The 20,742-nt window shown below is 41.5% G+C and overlaps 1 protein-coding gene across 6 annotated transcripts in view; it reads right to left on the bottom strand.

Annotated features, from left to right (window-relative positions):
• Window positions 1-20,742, bottom strand: part of APBA2 (amyloid beta precursor protein binding family A member 2) — a 734,370-nt gene that overhangs the window by 137,370 nt on the left and 576,258 nt on the right. For all 6 annotated transcript variants that reach the window (XM_069765829.1, XM_069765831.1, XM_069765833.1 and 3 more), the window contains one exon: window positions 4,304-4,489. In XM_069765829.1, coding sequence (XP_069621930.1) covers window positions 4,304-4,489 — 186 coding nt within the window. The remainder of the gene's footprint in view (window positions 1-4,303; window positions 4,490-20,742) is intronic.

Here is a 20,742-nt window from a genome sequence, read left to right as displayed (position 1 = left end):
CACCCAGCTTTTAATGATATATGTAGTGAAATCCCTTGTACCCCATACAGAATAAAACAGTGCTTTTATGTCACATGCTGTGAATGAACCCTGTAGCTTATTACAGCTGACACAAGTCTACAGGCTCCTGGTGATGGCACTCAGCCGGGTCACTCGTGGTAGCAGATATTATAGAAATGTATGAAAGTCACTCACTACTGTATCAAGAATTTCTATTGTAAGGGCCTTTGATGTCCACCTGTATGAGAAAGTAGAGCTGGAGAAACTTAACTATAGCTGATTTTCCAGAATTTCATGTACACTTTAAAAATCAAAAAGGGAAAAGCTTCAGATCTGGGAATGGCAGCTTTTCAGTTCTGTGAAAGACAAAGCTTCAAAATGAAAAGTCATCTTAGAATAGCTTCTTGATCCGAATTCCTTCTCTGGTAAAATGTATGCACCATCCAACTAAAAAGAATGATTTACATTTAAGGGAAGAAGGGATACAAGCACATTTATTGTTTCTATATTTTTTTGACCAACGCTCTAATGGTCTATCACTAAAGGAATACTTAGAAGGACATAGACATCGAACCTGATCCATTTAGGCTTTGGTCTATTTTTAATCCCTAATGGTATATAACAGTGTGGCCGGGCAATATACTACGTGGACATGCATATTCTAGAATACCCGATGCGTTAGAATCGGGCCACCATCTAGTGGTATATAACAGTGTTCACAGTCGGCAGCATTGGGTTCCAATACTGGTCAATCTTCTGCTGGTGATAACGATACAAAGCAGTGTTCTACAGTAGCACCAGGCCTGATATCATTACTGCTAATATAGGGATTGTCCATGAATACTCACCCTCCCCATGTCCAACCATGCTCCTTCACTGCTGCACTGGTGTTTCTTTACTGGCTGACGCGATGATGTCACAACTATGATGTACATGATTGCCTAAACCAATTACTGAGTTCATTGCCTCGTGCAATCTACATTGCTGAGCTAGGTGTTTGGCTGCAGCAGTGATGTGTTGGGGAGTAGCCACAGCAGCCAGTAAAAATAAAAAGAGAAAAGTAGCTTTATTAAGTTTCATAATTACTTAAGCCACATTCTGTTCAAGAATCATAATTTGGACCAGGAGAAAAGATATTTGGATCATACAGTGAGGCCAAATTCATCAAAGCTTTTACCCCAGAAATCAGGCATAAAGGCTTTTAAAAGTCGAAAAAAATATATTTTCCAATGGGGAGTTGCACAAAAATGTAGCAACATTAGACATTTTTTTCACCAGGTTAATTTAACTCCACCGAAGCTATGAGTGGAGCTGGGGTGGGCTACACCCTCCCACCACCCATCAAATTCATCAAAAATGAGTGGAGTAATATTTCTGGCATAGAGCACTGATGTGCATGGCACTTAGGAGAGGCACTTAATTCATCAAGTGGCGTGTGCTTCTTAAAGAAGCACTCCCATGAAAGATTTTATCCTGTTAATATATTGCAATCATCCTATTATATAGCTCTGTGTACTTACAATTGCTCATTTTGCCTTTCTCCCCAGTTAATTCTCCCCTTTTCACTGCTCTATGTAGAAACAGGATGTCTCTTTTTCCTGCATGAGTTATCCCTCTCCTGACCAATGTGCTCCCTTCTTCCACCTGGCAGGGACTTTTGCAGTAATAACTCATTAAGGGAAAAGAGACTTTCTATTTCTACATAGAGCTCAGAAGGATTCAGATAGTCAGTTTTTAATCATGTAATGTCATAGACCTAATGGAAAAGATAAGATTTAGCTGGGTAGAAAGGCAAAATGAGCAATTGTAAGTACACAGTGCTATATAATATGGTGATTGCAGTATATTAAGAGAATACAAATTGTGATAGGAGTGCTTCTTTAATGAATTCAGCGTCATTCATTTCAGAAGATCTAACTGGGCATGATTGTGCGCTTTGCCAGTCTTGATGACTCAGCTCCAGTACATTTAAATGTATACTTTCCACGGCCCTCAGACAGGAAGGAAGGGACTTCACTATGTGCTGTTAAGGCAGAACGAGATTCCTACATGTGCTGAAGTAGCGATGTGGGAAGCAGCTTGTAACTAGTGCTGAATGGCAGGTGTGCACGCACATTGAGCAGCACCTCAGGAGTTAGGCACACACATTGTGCAAAGAAACGTGACTTCCGTATTTATTCGTCCACGGAGGTCAGGTGCAGAATATCATAGAACTCCAGCACTGCCCCGGATCACAGCCAGCTCCACCCAACAGTACCTCCAGCATCTCCTCCAAGCATGGCCAGCACTACCTTCCAGCACTGGCAGCACCATCTCCCAGCATGGCCAGCACCACCTTCCAGCCCTGTCAGCTCCACCTCTCAGCATGGCCAGCACCACCTTCCAGCACAGGCAGCACCACCTCCCAGCATGGGCAGCACTACTTTCCCGCACTGGCAGCACCACCTCCCAGCATGGCCAACACCACCTTCCAGCCCTGTCAGCACCACCTCCCAGCATGGCCAGCACCACCTTCCAGCCCTGTCAGCTCCACCTCCCAGCATGGCCAACACCACCTTTCAGCACAGGCAGCACCATCTCCCAGCATGGGCAGCACTACCTTCCTGCACTGGCAGCACCACCTCCCAGCATGGCCAGCACCACCTTCCAGCCCTGTCAGCACCACCTCCCAACATGGCCAGCACCACCTTCCAGCACTGGCAGCACTACCTCTCAGCATGTCCTGCACCACCTTCCAGCACTGGCAGCACCACCTTCCAGCATGGCCAGCACCAGCTTCCATCACTGGCAGCACTATCTCCAAGCATGGCCTGCACCACCTTCCAGCACTGGCAGCACCACCTCACAGCATGGCCAGCACCACCTTCCGGCACTATCAGCACTACCTCCCAGCATGGCCTGCACCACCCAACAGTATATCCAGCATCTCCTCCAAGCATGGCCAGCACCACCTTCCAGCACAGGCAGCACCACCTCCCAGCATGGCCAGCACCACCTTCCAGCACAGGCAGCACCACCTCCCAGCATGGCCAGCACCACCTTCCAGCACAGGCAGCACCACCTCCCAGCATGGCCAGCACCACCTTCCAGCACTGGCAGCACTACCTCCCAGCATGGCCAGCACCACCTTCCAGCACTGGCAGCACTACCTCTCAGCATGGCCAGCACCACCTTCCAGCACTGGCAGCACCAGCTCCCAGCATGGCCAGCACCAGCTTCCAGCACTGGCAGCACTATCTCCCAGCATGGCCTGCACCACCTTCCAGCACCGGCAGCACCACCTCCCAGCATGGCCAGCACTACCTAGCACTGGCAGCACCACCTCCCAGCATGGCCAGCACTACCTAGCACTGCCCACGCTCAGCACTAGTAGCACCAACCGCAGCATATGATTTATGTCTCTGACTGTCCCTGTCCATGGGCCAGACATGGACAACCAAAGGGCCAGATGTGGTCGGCTGAATCAAACTTTGTCCACACCTGCTCTAATAGAATTAATTACATTAGTTCAAATAAAAAATAGCATGTTTATTAAACTAAGGGAGTGATAGCCACTGCCAGTCACCTACGACCTACAGTAAAATGGCAAAGCACATGTATGGATAAGGTCATGTTAAATAAAAGGTTTTTACATCTTGTGGTACATGGTAAAGATGTCTGCTGACATCATTAAAGGAACAGTCCAGGTTAAATTGATTTAATAAAAAGAAAATATTTGTCGTTGGTATGTTGGTGAAAAGGCGAGTGAGAAAGGTGAACCGGAGAGCGTAGCCAAATTTACTCTGTCCCTAGCAGATTAGGAAAGGTTGCTTGGTGTTGGAATATTGGCAGCTAGGATGACCTATGGCGTCAAGAATCAACACTTCTTGAGAAACTGCTCAGCATTGTGTATTCTGTGCGCCAGGAAGTCCACTTACTGTGAAGCTAGGTTTACACAAATACAGTGCTCTCTGGTCTCCGTCAGGGATTTTGCATGGAGTCCATGGAAAACTGTATTATAATGAAAGCCCCGATGGAGCCATTCACTTGAATAAAGCCTTTGTCTTTTTCATGCATGCATAAAAATATAGCAAACCACATTTTTGTTCTTAGCTGAAAAAGACTAATAATTATATAAGGGAATAATTATGCTGCTGTTCTTTTTGTTAGCAGCTCCATAATATTACATCAGATACTGCCACACAGTATATAATAAAACTCTTGTGCACAACTATTTTTTTTTAAATTATAAACATGTAATAAATAATTCATGATACTTAAAATTTAATGTACTATGTGTCTTTAAAAAGAACTGTTAACTTACATCTTCCGACTCAAACACATGACAGATCATCTTGTACTGCTTCTTTCCTTCTTGAGCACCTGGAGTAGTTTCTATACAATCCTGTGATGCAGATCTTGGCATCCGACGTCGCGCCATCAAGACAACAATATTTCCAATGTCCGCAATGTAGGAAATCGTCCTTAGTGCATGATCCATCATTGTTTCCTGTTTATAGAAAATATTGGAAATGTCTTAGAAACTACCGTACATTATAAGAATTTGCCAAGTATTGTGATAATCTTTACAATCTAAAAAAATGATCGTGAAATCTAGCAACTCAAGAAAACTCAAACACATTTTTAGACATGATAAAACCTCCTAAAAATAATCACCAGCCAACTGGAAATTCTATACTCCCCATGCAAAATAGATGAAATTACATTCATAATTCAAAAGTTTAAAAAGGCAAATCCCCAGGACCTAATGGCCTTCCAAATTAATATTACCAGTTTGATAAGATTATTATAGATGGAATTTTAGTCCAAGAAATGCTCCTAACCAACAACTATAGTCCCATATAATGACCACCAACACTAAAATATATACTAAATTAATAGCGCTTAGAATGCAAAACTATGAAACAATTAGACCTGTGTAGTCTCGAAAGCTTGCAATTTGTTACCATCTTTTCATTTATCCATTAAAAGGTATCAATCACTGAGGACTCTCAAATGTTAATATTTTTCTATCTACTGGCTAACACAGTACAAAGATATATTTTTTTTCGTGTCTTAGAATCCAAAAACTTTTCTCCAACAAATCTGATCTAGTGGTAGTTATATCCTCTAAACAAACATTATATGGTACCGGGAATATCACTAATTTAATCTCATATAGATAAAACAACACCTCATTCATTGTGCTAGCAAACGGTGGTGAAAAAAGCCTTAAGGTACCGTCACACTCAGCGACGCTACAGCGATATAGACAACGATCCGATCGCTGCAGCGTCGCTGTTTAGGTCGCTGTAGAGACGTCAAACACAGCAGCTCCAGAACGATGCAGGAGCGATCCAGTGACGTAACAGCGACTCACTTATCGTTGTAGCTGGTTGTTAGCTCCATGTAAAACATTGCTGGCATCGTTGCTTTTGCTGTCAAACATGACGATACACGCCGACCTGACGACCAAATAAAGTTCTGGACTTCTAGCTCCGACCAGCGATATCACAGCGGGATCCTGATCGCTGCTGCGTGTCAAACACAACGAGATCGCTATCCAGGACGCTGCAACGTCACGGATCGTTGTCTTTCTCGTTGTAAAGTTGCTGAGTGTGAAGGTACCTTTAGATAGAGCCAGTTGAGGCTACATGCAAACAACTCTAAAAAAGTCTAGCTTCAGAGGTCAAATACTAAGAATGATCATGGCCTTTATGCCACACTTTCTAGGGTACCAGCAAGTAACTGTTTATCTCCACCCTATAAATAGTTCATACAGAACCAGATAGGGATAGCCCCTTTTTCGCCACTCAGGTGCATTACGGTAATGGAACCACTCATAGAAACAATAAGAATGAACCACGCCATAAAAAGCATTCATATAAATCTAAGAGAATACAAATTAGGCCTAGTCTTCACAGATGATGTTATCATATTAATAACCAACCCAGTAAATCTAATAAGAGAGAAATCCCAAACAATAACCAAATTCTCCCAAATTTCCTACTACAAAGTGAAGCCCCAAAATTCTAGCCTATAGTATAGACCAGTCGTCCCCAACCTTTCTGACCTTGAGAGCCACATTCAACTCTGAGAAAGGGTGGCAAGCCACATTTAGTTTTGAGAGAGGGTCACAAGTCACATCCAACCTCCGCCACCCTCATAGTAGTGGCAACCAAAGCCTCAATTTTGGGTATATGAAACCAAAGCTTTTCCACAGAAATCACCGTGAAACAGTATACTAAGATCCAGGGTTTCCCACAATATCCCCATTTAGTATTCTCCCATAAAGAACTCCAAACACAATGAAACATCCAGCTTCAAGCACCTCCTATTACAGGTAGTATCAACCTATCTCCAGCAGACCATACTTAAGTTATCTCTAATCCCCGAAAACCATCCTCTTCTGTGCAGGCCTACTCACAAAATTCACCATTTTGAAATGTGCTCTTCATACCTGTTTGCTAAACCTGGAACTAATGCACCAAGTTAGAAGACAGCCATGAGCCACAATTCATGAGACCGCGAGCCACATGTGGCTCCCGAGCTACAGGTTGGTATAGACATTGAAGATTGAACTAAAAATAGAAATTCAATGCAAATAGGAAGATAATATAACATACACAGAGATTAACCTAACCAACCCTTTAACCAATCCAATTTAATATAAAATAATCTATTAGAAGTCTTATATCCAAAATTAGATACCTCATGGACAGGGAAAATGTTATTCAATTTGATGATACTCCCTTAAATTCCCTACATATTCCATAATACACCAATCGACATCCCCAAAATTGGCAAAATTAATTCCAAGCTCTTACATCCAAACTAATGTGGATACAAAATAAATCAAGAATAGTTAAAAAAAAAAGCTCTACAATAACACAAACAATGGAGGTACCAGCCTACCCAATGTAACCAACTATTATCATGCCGCAACAATAAAACATAGCCAATTTAGATTTTGGTGGCCAAAACCTACCTAGCTTGGTTAACCTAGAAACGCTCTACAAAATAAATCATCTTTATCCTCACTAATATTTGCCAATATTCTAGATATATCATTAACATAACCAACATATCCCATATTTAAAAAAAAAAAAAAAAAAATAGAATATTAATAGCAACCAACTGGAAAAAAAATCCCCAATCTTTTTCCCATTTGGTTGAAAAGGTCTTTATGCAGAATGTATTTAAATATAATAATGCTGTTAAAACAATACTCTTATGAAATACTATATATCCTTCCAGATTTAAACCTGATCCTATGTAAGTGTATTATCTAATTATATCAAACAAAAAAGAAACAAAAATAACAACGACATTATTAGATGGTATATGTTATATGCTAAAAACCTGTTAAAATTACAACTAATTGTATTCAATTTACCAACAAATTTGTATCTTGTACTTAATTATCCTCATATTTCTCTTCCCATCTCCCTTACACCTCCCATTATTTTTCCTATTCCTCTCCATGACCCTCCACCTAACACCCCCTCATCCCTAACCATCCCACCCACTCCTTTGTTTCCCTACTTCCTAACACTTTGAAAACCAAATAAATATTATTTGAAACAAACTACATTATACAAGCAGGCAAGAGCTGGACGCTTCCAAGCTGTACCAACATCACACATTTATCATACACTGTCAAGTAGAAAGTTGTTCATAGCATAAGTTGGAGCTATGCACGGCAAGAAATGGAAGAGGGAAATACTTCTATCCAGCAAAACATATACATTGTCTACATACATACTGTTCATAAACTCTACTCTTTCCTTATACTATATTTGGGCTTAAAGGGAACCTGTCATATAAAGCATGGCCTGTAAACCCTATGTGACAGCATGGAATGCTGTCTATATGTCCCCAATCCGGACACTGCAAGGCACAAAAAATAGCTTCTAGTATACACACCTAAGGCGCGGTCCGGTCCGCTGAGTCTCTGGCCTTCATCCACAGCCTCCTCTCTTCTTGTGATCGCCGTCTTCCTTCTTGCTTCATGTCGATGACGTGTCCTTCGTAATCCACACAGTGTCCCCCAATCTCGCTCCTGCACAGACGCACTTCTCTCTATCCTGCGGAGGTCAAAGTACTGCAGTGTGCATGCGCCGACTTTGCCTACAGGTCATCAGCGCTCTTTGGCCTTTCTACACACATGCACGCTATAGTACTTTGCTCTGCCCTTGGGCTGAAAGATGTTGGTCATACTTTATATGGACAAACCCTGGTGACAGGTTCCCTTTTAAAGCGTGTATGTCAATTCTGGTAAGTTTTCAGAGTAAGCTGGTGTATGCATAAGAATAACACTTTTTGGCCACTATATCATTTGTATCCTCCATTTTTCACCACTTTTTCCCTCTGCACATTTTCTCTCTAATTTTCTGTCCTTTCTGATCTAGTAGAAGAAGACTAGATGCTATGCTGTTTTCTATGTATAAGGGAAGCAGCAGAAGCATGGAAGCCATTAGAGATCAGTACTGAGATGCAAGACTATGTATTCAGCAATGGAATAAATCTATTTGCTAGAAGAGACCTGTGTCTGCTTGGTCTCACATTGTATTGCTCTTCCATAGACTTTAATATAATCTGTATCCTGAATCTCCCCTATGATGGCAGTCACAGAGGATGGGAGGTGGGGAAGAAATGGCTCAGAGAAAACAGCATAATTATCTGAAAAGATCTATTACACATATTCTTATAGTGGGCTACACTATTGATTTAAGCAAAGTTTGTAGAAATAACAGTGACTATTAAAAAGGGGTCATCGGAACTCAAAAATTGGGATTTTGTAAGAATAATCAGAGGGAGCACACTGTATGGATTTTAGCACTGATGAAGAACATGTCTTTTCAAACAAATACAGATAGAGTACATCCAGTTAATATATATACTCAGTATATACAGTATATATTGAGTACTCCAAGGGCCACGGACCGAGTACAGCCACCGAAACGTCCCCTTCAAGTACCAGACCCTCTACCAAGTACCCGACTGCCCTGGCGAGCGACTTAACTTGGCTTCACCAACAGGATGTACCCGGGGGCAAACTGCTGGGGGCGAACTGCTGGGGGAGAAACATCCTATAACCAGTACCTACACCTAGGATTACTAAATAAAAGTTATTTCAGCAGAAAACAAAATGATGTATCTGCAGTCCTGCCTGGAACTGAACACATAAAGGGAGGTTAGCAGTAGATGTGAGAGTTGTAATATCACAGCCTGCACTCCAGTGTTCTAAGGAAATACTGCGAAAGGGAAGCACATCTGGAGTGATGCGACCACCTCCTTTCACAGAGGAACAGTTCGTTTTCTCAATAAAAGTTCAGCGCTATTTTAGCAGAACTCAGTTTACTTTTTACACATAAAGACGTGACATCTTTTTATTTATGTCAGACTCCCAGGAACAGTGTAGATGAGGAGATTATGTGGCTGTGAAATGTCCTATCTTTCTGCTTCATGCAGGTAGAGAGTATAAATCACTGTGTTATCGCTTTGGCAGCCCCTACTGTTCTTATTTTCTCTTGGTTTGCTGACTGTGGCCTTCGTGTCACTTTGATACGCACTGTTTTGGTTTTGAGATGGCTAAAACGGTGATATTCATGTGGTGGCAAATATGTATCGATAAACTGACCATTGTTTGGAGGCAATTGTATTTATTCAAGTTAATGTGGAGAGATAAGCTGCATTATAAAAGTCTGGGTGAGGGTAAAATACAGAATGGAAATGGTGACATCTTACCATAACAGAAACACTATGTATTGGAAAACTAAATATATATATACTAGATGGTGGCCCGATTCTAATGCATCGGGTATTCTAGAATATGCATGTCCACGTAGTATATTGCACAGCCCATATATATATATATATATATATATATATATATATATATATATATATATATATATATACAGGTCCTTCTCAAAAAATTAGCATTAAAACAATAAAAGACCTGACAAATTTCAGTTGGTGGATAATGAATCTATAATATATGAAAGTTTAATTGTAATCATTACATTATGGTAAATAATGAAATTTAACACTATATGCTAATTTTTTGAGAAGGACCTGTATATATATATATATATATATATATATATATATATATATATATATACAGTACAGACCAAAAGTCTGTTGGACACACCTTCTCATTTAAAGATTTTTCTGTATTTTCATGACTATAAAAATTGTACATTCACACTGAGGGCATCAAAACTATGAATTAACACATGTGGAATTATATACTTAACAAAAAAAGTGTGAAACAACTGAAATTATGTCTTATAATCTAGGATCTTCAAAGTAGCCACATTTTGCTTTGATGACTGCTTTGCACACTCTTGGCATTCTCCTGATGAGCTTCAAGAGGTAGTCACCAGGAATGGTCTTTCAACAATCTTGAAAGAGTTCCCAGAGATGCTTACCACTTGTTGTCCCTTTTGCCTTCACTCTGTGGTCCAGCTCACCCCAAACCATCTCGATTGGGTTCAGGTCTGGTGATGTGGAGGCCAGGTCATCTGGCGTAGCACCCCATCACTCTCCTTCTTGGTTAAATAGCTCTTACACAGCCTGGAGGTGTGATTGGAGTCATTGTCTTTTTGAAAAATAAATGATGGTCCAACTAAACGCAAACCGGATGGAATAGAATGCCGCTGCAAGATGTTGAGGTAGCCATGATGGTTCAGTATGCCTTCAATTGTGAATAAATCACCAACAGTGTCACCAGCAAAGCACCCCCACACCATCACACCTCCTCCTCCATGCTTCACGGTGGGAACCAGGCATGTAGAGTCCATCCGTTCACCTTTTCTGAGTCGCACAAAGAGACAGTGGTTGGAACCAAATATCTCAAATTTGGTCTCTTCAGACCAAAGCAGATTTACACTGGTCTAATGTCCATTCCTTGTGTTCTTTAGCCCAAACAAGTCTCTTCTGCTTGTTGCCTATCCTTAGCAGTGGTTTCCTAGCAGTTATTTTACCATGAAGGTCTGCTGCACAAAGTCTCCTCTTAACAGTTGTTGTAGAGATGTGTCTGCTGCTAGAACTCTGTGTGGCATTGACCTGGTCTCTAATCTGAGCTGTTGTTAACCTGCGATTTCTGAGGCTGGTGACTCAGATAAACTTATCCTCAGAAACAGAGGTGACTCTTGGTCTTCCTGTACTGGGGCGGTCCTCATGTGGGCCAGTTTCTTTGTAACACTTGATGGGTTTTGCTACTGCACTAGGGGACACTTTCAAAGTTTTCCCAATTTTTCGGACTGACTGACCTTCATTTCTTAAAGTAATGATGGCCATTCATTTTTCTTTACTTAGCTGCTGTTTTCTTGCCATAATACAATTTCTAACAGTCCATTCAGTAGGACTATCAGCTGTGTATCCACCAGACTTCCGCACAACACAACTGATGGTCCCAACCTCATTTATAAGGCAAGAAATCCCACTTATTAAACCTGACAGGGCACACCTGTGAAGTGAAAACCATTCCTGGTGACTACCTCTTGAAGCTCACCAAGGGAATGCCAAGAGTGTGCAAAGCAGTCATCAAAGCAAAAGATGGCTACTTTGAAGAACCCAGAATATAAGACATATTTTCAGTTGTTTCACACTTTTTTGTTAAGTATATAATTCCACATGTGTTAATTCATAGTTTTGATGCCTTCAGTGTGAATGTACAATTTTCATAGTAATGAAAATACAGAAAAATCTTTAAATGAGAAGGTGTGTCTAAACTTTTGGTCTGTACTGTATATATATATATATATATATATATATATATATATATATATATATATATTTATATATATATATATATACAGTATATATGTATGTGTATATATAGAAAAAAGAAAATTAGAGCAGCACAAATATAAAAAAGAAAAATCGGGTGCAGAGCCCCCCAGGCACAGGCCAAACCTCAATTGTAGAAATCCAAAAAGTGGAGGCAGCACACCATTCTCAGTAAAAAAAGGAGCTACTTTTATTAGCCCACCTTAGCAATGTTTTGGTTCATAAAAATGTGAACCTTTTATTTTTTTATGTGTATATATACATACGGCAAGTGAAAGAAGTATTGAACACGTCTCCAATTTTCTAAGTAAATTAAAATTCTCACCAGATGTCAGTAATAACCCCCCATCCAATCCACCCAGGCAAAGAAATCAAACCATAGATGTCCATAAATTAAGTTATGTGTAATAATGGGAAATGACACAGGGAAAAGTATTGTACACATGAAGATAGAAAGCTACAAAAAGTAATGGAAAGTCACCCGCTGAAATCTATCAGAAATTAGAAATAAATCCTGTCCTTTATTGAAAAATAATATCAGCTGGTTCAACTGATGTTCTATAAAAAGGAGTCTTATTACCAAGGCTTCACACAAGAAACATCTTATGATGGGTAAAACCAGTGAGCTGTCTCAAGACCTTTGCAACCTTATTGTTGCAAAACATATTGATGGCATTGGTCATATAAGAATTTCTAAACTAGTGAAGGTTCCAGTGAGCACTGTTCAGGCCATATCCTGAAAGTGGAAAGAACATTGCCCATAAACCGGACACCAGCAGATACTCCCCACAAGAGTTCAGACAGAGGGTTGAACAGAATTATCAGAAGAGATGTCCAAGAGCCAAGGACCACCTATGGAGAGCTACAGAAAGACGTGAAATCAGCAAGTATAATTCTTTCAGAGAAAACAATACGTAATGCCCTCAACCTCCACGGCCTGCAAGTACACTCACCACATTTAAAGTTTGCTCAACAACATTTTTAGATAAGCCTGTGAAATACTGAAGGAATATAGTTTGGTAAGATGAGACCAAAATTGAACTCTTTGGATGCCATAATACACACCACGTTTGGAGGCCAAAAGGCACTGCATATCACTCCAAAAACTCCATACCACAGTGAAGTTTGCAGGTGGGAACAACATTCTGGTGTGAGGCTGGGCTGTTTGTCAATATACGGCACTGGCAAACTTCATATACTTGAAGGAAGGATGAATAAGCAAAATGTACCAAGTCATTTATTATAAAAATATGAAACGAGTTTCCTTTTCAGCAAGACAATGATCCCAAACACACAGCCAAGGAAACTCTCAATTGGTTTAACCCCTTTCTGACATTAGACGTACTATACCGTCGAGGTGGGGTGGGCCCGTATGCCCACCGACAGGATAGTACGTCATAGCGATCGGACGCGCTAACGGAGGGAGCGCGGCCAATCGCGGCCGGGTGTCAGCTGACTATTGCAGCTGACATCCGACACTATGTGCCAGGAGCGGTCACGGACCGCCCCCAGCACATTAACCCCGGCACACCGCGATCAAACATGGGGCGGCATAGGGAAGCATCGCACACGGAGGGGGCTCCCTGCGTGCTTCCCTGAGACCCCTGGAGCAACGCGATGTGATCACGTTGCTGCGAGGGTCTCTTACCTCCTCTTCCCTGCAGCAGGCCTGGATCCAAAATGGCCACGGGGCTGCATCCAGGTCCTGCAGGGAGGTGGCTTACCAGCGTCTGCTCAGAGCAAGCGCTGGTAAGCCTGCAGGAGTGCATGTCAGATCGCTGATCTGACACAGTGCACAGCAAAGTGTCAGATCAGCGATCTTACCCTATAACATGATGCCCCCCCTGGGGCAATGTTATAGTGTAAAAAAAAAAATATTCACATGTGTAAAAAAAATGTAAAACAAATTCCTGAAAATATATATATATATATATATATATATATTGTTCCTATAAATACATTTCTTTATCTAAACAAAAAAAACAATAAAAGTACACATATTTAGCATGGCCGCATCCGTAAGGACCCGACCTATAAAACTGTCCCACTAGTTAACCCCTTTAGTAAACACCATAAAAAAACGCTTTATTATCATACCGCCAAACAAAAAGAGGAATAACGCGTAATCAAAAAAATGGATATAAATAACCATGGTACCGCTGAAAACGTCATCTTGTCCCGCAAGAAATGAGCCACCATACAGTGTCATCAAAGAAAAAATAAAAAAGTTATAGTCCTCAGAATAAAGCGATGCAAAAATAATTATTTTTTCTATAAAATAGTTTTTATCGTATAAAAGCGCCAAAAAATAAAAAAATGATATAAATGAGGTATCACTGTAATCGTACTGACCCGAAGAATAAAATTGCTTTATCCATTTTACCAAACGCCGAACGGTATAAACGCCTCCCCCAAAAGAAATTCATGAATAGCTGGTTTTTGGCCATCCTGCCTCACAAAAATCGGAATAAAAAGCGATCAAAAAATGTCACGTGCCCGAAAATGTTACCAATAAAAAATTCAACTCATCCCGCAAAAAACAAGACCTCACATGACTCTGTGGACCCAAATGTGGAAAAATTATAGCTCTCAAAATGTGGTAACGCAAAAAATATTTTTTGCAATAAAAATCGTCTTTCAGTGTGTGATGGCTGGCAATCATAAAAATCCGCTAAAAACCCGCTATAAAAGTAAATAAAACCGCCCTTCGTCACCCCCTTAGTTAGGGAAAAGTTAAAAAATTAAAAAAATGTCTTTATTTTCATTTTTTCCCATTAGGGTTAGGGTTAGGGCTAGGGTTAGGGTTAGGGCTAGGGTTAGGGCTAGGGTTGGGGCTAGGGTTAAGGCTACAGTTAGGGTTGGGGCTAAAGTTAGGGTTAGGGTTGGGGTTAAAGTTAGGGTTTGGATTACATTTACGGCTGGGAATAGGGTTGGGTTTAGGGTTAGGGGTGTGTCTGGGTTAGAGGTGTGGTTAGGGTTACCATTGGAATTAGGGTTAGGGGTGTGTTTGGATTAGGGTTTCAGTTATAATTGGCGGGTTTCCACTGTTTTGGCACATCAGGGGCTCTCCAAACGCGACATGGCATCCGATCTCAATTCCAGCCAATTTTAAGTTGAAAAAGTAAAACACTGCTCCTTCCCTTCCGAGCTCTCCTGTGCGCCCAAACAGGGGTTTACCCCAACATATGGGGTATCAGCGTATTCAGGACACATTGGACAACAACTTTTGAGGTCCAATTTCTCCTGTTACCCTTGGGAAAATAGAAAACGGGGGGCTAAAAAATAATTTTTGTGGAAAAAAAAGATTTTTTATTTTCACGGCTCTGCATTATAAACTGTAGTGAAACACTTGGGGGTTCAAAGTTCTCACAACACATCTAGATAAGTTCCTTTGGGGGTCTACTTTCTAAAATGGTGTCACTTGTGGGGGGTTTCAATGTTTAGGCACATCAGCGGCTCTCTAAACGGAACATGGCGTCCCATCTCAATTCCAACGTATTGAAGTGAAGGACAGCATCCAATCCAGGTGAAGACAAGAAACACTTTATTGTGCCATAGGTGCAACGTTTCAACCTCAGGGGGTCTTTGTGTCAAGCATGCTTGACAAAGACCCCCTGAGGTTGAAACGTTGCACCTACTTGTCTTCACCTGGATTGGATGCTGTCCTTCACTTCAATACGTTGGTATGTACCTCTCCACTTGGGTCCTGTGGAGTTAGGAAGAGCAACCATTTTATGCTGCAGTAGTGCTGTCGGCCGCCATTCCATCTCAATTCCAGTCAATTTTGCGTTGAAAAGTCAAAAGGCGCTCCTTCCCTTTCGAGCTCGGCCATGCAGCCAAACAGTGGTTTACCACCATATGTGGGTATCACCGTACTCAGGACAAATTATACAACAACTTTTGGGTTCAATTTCTTCTCTTACCCTTGGGAAAATAAAAAACTGGGGGCAAAATATAATTTTTGTGAAAAAATATGATTTTTTTATTTTTACGGCTCTGCATTATAAACTTCTGTGAAGCACTTGGTGGGTCAAAGTGCTCACCACACATCTAGATAAGTTCCTTAGGGGGTCTACTTTCCAAAATGGTGTCACTTGTGGGGGATTTCAATGTTTAGGCACATCAGGGGCTCTCCAAACGCAACATGGCGTCCCATCTCAATTCCAATCAATTTTGGATTGAAAAGTCAAATGGCGCTCCTTCGCTTACGAGCTCTGCCATGCACCCAAACAGTGTTTTACCCCCACATATGGGGTATCGACGTACTCAGGACAAATTGTACAACAACTGTTACGGTCCATTTTCTCCTGTTACCCTTGGTAAAATAAAACAAATTGGAGCTGAAGTAAATTTTTTGTGAAAAAAAGTTAAATGTTCATTTTTATTTAAACATTCCAAAAATTCCTGTGAAACACCTGAAGGGTTAATAAACTTCTTGAATGTGGTTTTGAGCACCTTGAGCGCTGCAGTTTTTAGAATGGTGTCACACTTGGTTATTTTCTATCATATAGACCCCTCAAAATGGCTTTAAATGAGATGTGGTCCCTAAAAAAATGTGGGAAATTTTACTTATTAGGTATTTTGTGTGACATATCTCTGTGATTTAATTGCATAAAAATTCAAATTTGGAAAATTGCAAAATTTTCAAAATTTTCGCCAAATTTCCTTTTTTTTTCACAAATAAACGCAGGTAATATCAAAGAAATTTTACCACTACCATGAAGTACAGTATGTCACGAGAACACAGTGTCAGAATCACCAGGATCCGTTGAAGCGTTCCAGAGTTATAACCTCATAAAGGGACAGTGGTCAGAATTGTAAAAATTGGCCTGTTCATTACCGTGTAAACCACCCTTGGGGGTAAAGGGGTTAAGAGAAAGAAAATACAGCTGCTAGAATAGCCCAGCCAGTCACCTAACCTGAAACCAATAGAAAAAATAGGAAAGGAACTAAAAATCAGAGTTTGTCGAATGATTGCATGGAACCTTCGAGATATGAAGAGTGTTTCTATAGAAGAATAAGCCAAACTCACACCTGAGCAAAGCACATGACTAGTTTCTCCAGACATGAGGCATCTTGAAGCTGTCATCACTAACAAAAGCTTTTGTACAAAGTATAACATTTTAGTAAGCGTGATCAATACTTTGTATATGTGCCATTTCTCATTACTACACATAACAAAATTTATGGACATGTATGATTTTATTTCTTTACCTGTGTGGATTGGATGGGTTGTTACCGACATCTGGTGAGAATTTTATGTCTATAACACCTTTAGAAAAATATTTACTTAGAAAATTGATAACATATTCAATACTACATTGTCTCTTTAAATCTTCCACTGGTTTATTAAAAGTACTGAATAAACCAGAGCAACGTTAGCAAAACAAACCCGGCCTTCCTGGCCTAACAGGAAAACAAAAACATAACATATAGCACAGTCCTTGTTTCTATGGGAATCTTCCCTCTTCAGGAATAAACAACAAAAGGTTCCTATCTCATGAACATGAACCCAGAGCTCCAGAGCTTGCACGTCCAGGCCCACCAATCACTGAATGCTCTAAAAGGCTGAGTATCTTTCCTCTGGACTCTTCCCACTCTGCAGTTGTTCAATCAACCTATCACTAAACATGTCTGATTAACCCCTTTCAGTACTTTGTGAGCTGGAACATTTTTCTAGGTTGCTATCACTGAAGCTACCACATTTAGCAAAACATACCTCCCCTCCAGTACTTTGCCAGTGAGTTTGTCACATATCCCCCCTCTGCCAAAAGTTGGGGGGTTTGGCACACTAAGCCCTAAACTCCCCTGCAGTCAGTGCCTCCTCCATACTCCCCCGCCAGTCAGCGCCCAGCCACCCACATAGCGTTGTAACAGTCCATTAAACCGACTGCGTTACACCGCGCATAACGTGATGTAACGCAGTCTGTTAATGCTGCTATTAACCCTATGTGACAAACTTTTTACTATTGATGCTGCCTATGCAGATATAATGTTAAAAATAATAATAAAAAAAAAAATCGTGATATTCTCACCTTCCGTCACTTCCGCAGCAGCTTTTCCTGCAGCTCGCTGTTGTGAATTCTGTGGCTGAGTTCACTTCTGTGGTCACAAGTGGTATTGCAGTCTCTGGGCTTCCTCCCTCAGGTGTTTTGGTGAGCTCGTTGGCTGCCTTGCTATTTAGCTCCACCTGAGTCTGTCTTCCTTGCTCCTTGTCAATGTTCCAGTGTTGGATCTGAGCTACTGCATCTTTCCTTTGGCCTGCTGCTCTGCTAGATAAGTGCTTCTAGTTTGTTTTCTGTTTTTTTCTGTCCAGCTTGCTATTGTCTTTTGCTGGAAGCTCTGAGAAGCAGAGGGGTGCACCGCCGTGCTGTTAGTTCGGCACGGTGGGTCTTTTTGCCCCTTTGCGTGGTTTTCGTTTTAGGGTTTTTTGTAGACTGCATAGTTCTCTTTGCTATCCTCGCTCTGTCTAGAATATCGGGCCTCACTTTGCTGAATCTATTTCATTCCTACGTTTGTCTTTTCATCTTGCTAACAGTCATTATGTGTGGGGGGCTGCCTATTCCTTTGGGGTATTTCTCTGAGGTAAGTCAGGCTTGTATTTCTATCTTCAGGCTAGTCAGCTCCTCAGGCAGTGCCGAGTTGCATAGGTAGTTGTTAGGCGCAATCCACTGCTGCTTATAGTTGTGTGAGGATAGATCAGGTACTACAGTCTACAGAGATTCCACGTCTCAGAGCTCGTCCTATTGTTTTTGGTTATTGCCAGATCTCTGTATGTGCGCTGATTACTGCACGCTGTGTTGCCTGATTGCCAGCCATAACAGTACAAGGAGCCTCACCAATGATTCCCAATAGAGGGAAAAAAGAAATCCTGACAGCATTTTTTTTTCTTAGCTCTGTCTTCAGTCTTTTTTTTCCCCTAGACATTAGAGTGCTTCAGGACACAGCTGTGGACATGGATATTCAGGCTCTGTGCTCCTCAATGGATAATCTCGTTGTAAATGTACAAAAGATTCAAGATACTATTGATCAGAAATCGATGCTAGAACCAAGAATTCCGATTCCTGATTTGTTTTTTGGTGACAGAACTAAGTTCCTGAGCTTCAGAAATAATTGTAAGCTATTTTTGGCCTTGAAACCTCATTCTTCTGGTAATCCTATTCAACAGGTTTTGATTATTATTTCTTTTTTGCGCGGCGACCCACAGGACTGGGCGTTTTCTCTTGCACCAGGAGATTCTGCATTGAGTAATGTTGATGCATTTTTCCAGGCGCTGGGATTGCTTTACGATGAGCCTAATTCAGTGGATCAGGCTGAGAAAAATCTGCTGGCTTTATGCCAGGGTCAGGATGATGTAGAAGTATATTGTCAGAAATTTAGGAAATGGTCAGTACTCACTCTGTGGAATGAATCTGCACTAGCGGCTTTGTTCAGAAAGGGTCTCTCTGAAGCTCTTAAGGATGTAATGGTGGGATTTCCTATGCCTGCTGGTTTGAATGAGTCTATGTCCTTGGCCATTCAGATCGGTCGTCGCTTGCGCGAGCGTAAATCTGTGCACCATCTGGCGGTACTGCCTGAGAGTAAACCTGAGCCTATGCAGTGCGACAGGACTATGACTAAAGTAGAACGGCAAGAACACAGACGTCTGAACAGACTGTGTTTCTATTGTGGTGATTCTACTCATGCTATTTCTAATTGTCCTAAACGCACTAGGCGGTTCGATAGCTCTGCCGTTATTGGTACTGTACAGTCCAAATTCCTTTTGTCCATTACCTTAATGTGCTCTTTGTCATCGTATTCTGTCATGGCGTTTGTGGATTCAGGCGCTGCCCTGAATCTGATGGATTTGGATTATGCTAAACGTTGTGGATTTTTCTTGGAGCCTTTGCGGTGTCTTATTCCGTTGAGAGGAATTGATGCTACACCTTTGGCCAAGAATAAGCCTCAGTACTGGGCCCAGCTGACCATGTGCATGGCTCCTGCACATCAGGAAGTTATTCGCTTTCTGGTACTGCATAATTTGCATGATGTGGTCGTGTTGGGGTTGCCATGGCTACAAACCCATAATCCAGTATTGGATTGGAACTCTATGTCGGTAACCAGCTGGGGTTGTCAGGGAGTACATGGTGATGTTCCATTTTTGTCTATTTCGTCATCCATTCCTTCTGACATCCCAGAGTTCTTGTCGGACTTTCAGGATGTATTTGAAGAGTCCAAGTCTGATGCCCTACCTCCGCATAGGAATTGTGATTGTGCTATCGATTTGATTCCTGGTAGTAAATTCCCTAAGGGTCGTTTATTTAATTTGTCCGTACCTGAACACACCGCTATGCGCAGTTATGTGAAGGACTCCCTGGAGAAGGGACATATTCGCCCATCGTTGTCACCATTGGGAGCAGGGTTCTTTTTTGTAGCCAAGAAGGATGGTTCGCTAAGACCGTGTATTGATTACCGCCTTCTTAATAAGATCACTGTTAAGTTTCAGTATCCCTTGCCATTGATTTCTGACTTGTTTGCTCGGATTAAGGGGGCTAGTTGGTTTACTAAGATTGATCTTCGTGGTGCGTATAATCTGGTGAGAATCAGGCAGGGAGATGAATGGAAAACGGCATTTAATACGCCCGAGGGTCATTTTCAGTATCTGGTGATGCCGTTCGGACTTGCCAATGCTCCATCTGTTTTTCAGTCTTTTATGCATGACATTTTCCGTGAGTATCTGGATAAATTCTTGATTGTTTACTTGGATGACATTTTGATCTTCTCAGATGATTGGGAGTCTCATGTGAAGCAAGTCAGAATGGTTTTCCAGGTACTGCGTGCTAATTCCTTGTTCGTGAAGGGATCAAAGTGTCTCTTCGGTGTGCAGAAAGTTTCATTTTTGGGGTTCATCTTTTCCCCTTCTACTATCGAGATGGATCCGGTTAAGGTTCAGGCCATCCAGGATTGGACTCAGCCGACATC

Source organism: Ranitomeya imitator, chromosome 4 (assembly GCF_032444005.1).
Source record: "Ranitomeya imitator isolate aRanImi1 chromosome 4, aRanImi1.pri, whole genome shotgun sequence".
Taxonomy (NCBI): domain Eukaryota; kingdom Metazoa; phylum Chordata; class Amphibia; order Anura; family Dendrobatidae; genus Ranitomeya; species Ranitomeya imitator.
This window is presented reverse-complemented; position numbering and strand designations above follow the sequence as displayed.